The sequence below is a fragment of the Pelophylax lessonae genome, assembly GCF_965119305.1.
Source record: "Pelophylax lessonae genome assembly, chromosome: 2".
Taxonomy (NCBI): Eukaryota; Metazoa; Chordata; class Amphibia; order Anura; family Ranidae; genus Pelophylax; species Pelophylax lessonae.
The window spans coordinates 407,717,394-407,721,696 of NC_138769.1; the positions used below are offsets into that span (position 1 = coordinate 407,717,394).

Sequence of the window (4,303 nt, forward strand, 5' to 3'; positions counted from 1 at the left end):
AGGGGCCTCCTATTCACATGTAGAAAGTGAATTCAGTCCAATAGAATTAGAATCAAGTTCACTAGCATCTGTCATGATGGGTGCCTTTTGCTGGAGGTAATGAGGTCCTGCATTTATTTGATTTCAGAAATGGTTGTGTATGTAAAGCTAAATTAAATTTTTATTTTTTTCCCCCACCGGGGAGATTGTCCTGGTGACTGTTGCCACACGCAGAGTGGGGAAATCCAAAATGTACAGTTGTATTCCAATAGGACACAGGTAGCAGAACATAAAACCATTTTTATTAACCCCCTACCTCATCCAACTGCTGTCAAACCTCTTGATGCAGTCTAGAGATTGGTTACCTGTGCATAGTTTAGTGACTTCAAATTAGTGATGTTCCCATTGTAAAGAAAAACAGGAAATGCTCTCCATGTATGCAGCATCTGCATGTTTACAGTGCATTATTATTATTATTATTCTATATGCCTTTTACTTTGCAAGCATAACACATAAAACAAATGTTATCTTTGTTTTATAGGTCTCCTTTGGGAAAGTTCAACCATGTCTGTTGTTCCAATGTGCTATGAAACCCAGTATTTTGGATTCACACCACAGACCTGCATACTTCGACTTTACGTTTCATTTCAAGATTACTTATTTGACATGTTGCTGGTTGTGGAAAGTGTCATCCTGAAAAAACTAGAGAAATTTCCAAACTCTGGGATAAGCCGCTTTGAGATTAGGGAAAGCACAGAAAAATATCTGTCTCTCATTAATGAACGCTTCAATTACCTGTTTCAGAAAATGGAAAACTGTCTTTTAAAACTGGTATTTAATATTCCCAGAAATATTCTGCTACGTGAAGATGAGGTCCATGCAAACTACTCTTACAGTAAAGACCAGTTTGATGTGCTCCAGAAGGAAGTACAGACATTGCACAGACAGTACAAAGATGAAAAGAGTGTTACTCAATCCTTTTTAGCTGAACTGAAGGAACAGAAGGCTGTGCAGGCAGAATTGGAAAAGATACTGTCTTGGTTTGATGGACTGGACAAAATTTGCAGAGAACATGGGATCATAGATCTGATGGAGAGCTTTGAATTCATGGCTCAAACATCGAAGAAACTGCAAGTCTCTGTAAAAGAAATAGATGTAAAGCATAAAAAACTTGCACTTGATATGACTTCCAGGACTCCGGTACAAAGAAGAACACAAAGATCTAGCCAAGGAAAAATTAAATTCTACTGAGTTATGCGATCTACCTTATGTCATTGTCATACTGATATATATGTCATTGTCATACTGATATATATACAAAGAATGACCTGTAGTGTAATTGTAAATAATTGTATTATAACTGGGAAACGTAACATCAAAATTTGCATTGTTTCAAGTTAATTCCTTAAAATACTTGTTATATTTTTATTTCAAATAAATAAAAAGCATGCCCCTGATTTAGGTTCTCTATGCTTTGTCAATATTTTCCTCCAGTGTGTTTGGAGGGGTAAGTGTGTGCAGTTCTTCAAACTAATAAACTGATAGTAATTTTTGCTCTCCTTCAGATGCAGCTAGTTAAAACATTTCTCTTTCTTTCACTGACTGACACAGCTCCTGACCCTTCTTAACCATTGGGGTATACTGCCCCCCTTCAGGAGTAGGACACCAAGCAGGAAAAAGCTTGACTACGCCCATGGGCAGTCATGGGCAGTCCCAGGGGGTATACACCCACTCTCAGCTATAGGCACTAGTTCCTTTCAGGGATCTCTGATCCTGGAAATGTTTTCATTTCAAATATTTTTTTAATATTTCGTTCCTGTTTTGTTCTTGTGAGAACTACAATCAAGTGCCAGACTGGGCAACGAATTGGATAATATAAATCCTTAGGGTTCCCCCAGTCCGGTCATTGAGTGTGTGCAGACTACAGCTCCGTGCTAGGTTGGCCGTGACATAGCCCCACTGGATGGGGCTTGGTCTGCAAGTTAAACGTCTCGTGAGGACGCATACGAACTGGCTTCGGCCTGAGTCGCAGTGTTTCCTTCTGGCCGACAGCACTTGCATTACGATGGAGCGGTGTCCTGTCCAGAGCAGTGCCCACCCTGTTCCTGGTGTGGTAAGTAGCTATCACCCCCCCCCCCACTACTACCCCTGGAGGGTTTTGGGGTGGACGTGGGCCCCTCTCCCTCAAATTTCGGTCACTGAGGATCTGTGTAATTGCGGCTGGGCCCCCACAAAAATTTAGGCCGTGGCTTGCTGGACCATATAGTCCACATGACACCTCCCTTGGACCGGGTGGCGCTTCATTTTAAATGACAATCTTGCCTCCATTATTGTATGGGCGTCACGGCGGGCGGCCCTCTTTTAAGCGTGACCTCCCTTGTTTTTTTGCGGAGTCGAATAGATGGTCCATTTGTGGACCCTTGGCAGACTTCCCTTTTGCAGGATTGCAGTCGGCGGCTTCCCTTAATTTTTATGTTTTCGGGGCTAGCTCAGTATATAGCGACACTACTGGGTCTGCTTCCACACACCCCAATTGCTCAGCTAGCGACACTACTGGGTCTGCTTCCACACACCCCAATTGCTCAGCTAGTGAGGATGATTCCTCTGCTCCTCTAGCCGTACTTAAATATTCACTGTTTGTGTCAGTAGTGAAACTTTAAAAATGGAGGTTGCGGCTAATGCCGCATCTGAGGCACCGGTTCTATTTGGCACCCACAGGCCCCCCAAAGCGGCGAGGGTGATTCTTTCTGCTTACCTTGACAACAGTGGGGTTGTCCAAAACGCAGTGGTTGCTAGGTGTTTTTTGCTTGCGGTATCCTAATGAGGATTTACTGTGTAAAAGGTAGACGGTCCCACCTGTAGTGGACTCGCTGCTTTCTAGGTCAAATTTTTGAGTTCCCTTCATCCTGGTTGATGAGTCCCCAACATTTACAGGTCCAGCTAATAAGAGGGTGGAAGCTATGGCCCACCATATGTGCGCTGTGTCTGGTTCGTCAATTAGGCCAGTAATTACTATTGCCCTGGTGTCACAAACTCTGGATGAGTGGGCTAAGCTTTTATGACAGGACCTGGAGGGAGAATAGCTTCCCCCCTGTTATTGCAGAGCTGGCGAACCGGTTGGTCCAGGAGTGGCAGTTTGTCTGTGATGCCTCTTTTGGATGTGGCTCCTTTGATTTCTAGGCTGTCTGTATCAGCAGTGGTCCTTCTGCGTATTGTCTGGCTGAAATGCTGGTCTGCGGACAAGACTTCTAAGAAGGGCTTATCTGATCTCCCTCTTGTAGGGGGGTCGCCTGTTTGGAGCTTCCTTGGATTACATTGTTAAGGGTCTCGCAGGGGGAAGAGTACTCTTCTTCCGCAGGCTACCAAGGGCAGGGAGCCCCATCGTAGACATGGACCTTTCTCCTCGTCTTCTAAGCAGCCTATTCATCTCTCAGGATTAGGGATCAAAAGTCAGGGCCTCCACCAGAGGTTCAAAGAGGACCTGGCCTGGCAAGCCACGAGCTTGCCCCTCCAGACCTGCGGACAAGGCTGCCTCTGCATGAAGGGGCGCCCTCACCTGTATCAGGTGGGGGGGGTGTCTTCGCTGGTTTCTGGATCCATGGACCTCCCTGGTACAGGTCAAGTGCGTCCGCAAAGTAATTCGGTAAGGTTACGAGATTGAGTTTGGTCTTGTCCTCTGGAAAGGGTTTTTTTCATTCCAACCTGCACTTTACCCTCAGATCACTTACGGGGTCTCTTTGGGGCAGTGCAAGACTTGTTCTTTCAAGGGGTGATTGTTCTGACTTCAGAACATTTTTTTCAAGGTTTTTTTTTTTTTACTCAAGATATGTCCAATTCTGGACCTCAAGGTGCTAGGTTGCTTTGTGTGAGTACAGAAGTTCTGCATGGAGTCCATTCACATGGTAGTGGCGTCTCTACATCGTGGAATTCTTCTTGCTTCTTTTGACATCAAAGACGCCTACCTGCTCCTTCTAATATGTGCTGGTCGCCAGCACTTCCTCTGTTTTGCCGCGGACGAGGAGCATTATCAGTTTTTGGCGCTGACCTTTTAGTCTCCCCTCGGGTCGTCACAGGAGTGTTTGCCCGATGCTGACATTGTTTGAGTCAGCGGGGGATCGTGGTACTGGGGTACCTGGATGATCATCTCCTGCGAGTGGAGCCTCCGACTGCTCTGATGGACTACTGGAGATTGCTCTGAGGGAGTTTGGTGGAATCCTGAACATTTAAGAGTCTGCTTTTGGTTCTGTCCACAAAAAAATGGCCTATATGGGTGTGATCCTGGACTTGGCCTCAACCAGAGTGATTCTTTCTCGGGGAAAAATTC

General features: G+C 45.3%; 1 protein-coding gene across 1 annotated transcript; it reads left to right on the forward strand.

Annotated features, from left to right (window-relative positions):
• Window positions 1–533: 533 nt before the first annotated feature.
• On the forward strand, window positions 534–1,230 carry MIS12 (MIS12 kinetochore complex component; the record flags this gene model as incomplete). The annotated part of the gene is made up of 1 exon (XM_082247429.1): window positions 534–1,230. Exon 1 carries the CDS (start codon window positions 544–546, stop codon window positions 1,228–1,230), a length of 687 nt encoding a protein of 228 aa, XP_082103555.1. The 5' UTR covers window positions 534–543.
• Between the last annotated feature and the right edge of the window lie 3,073 nt (window positions 1,231–4,303).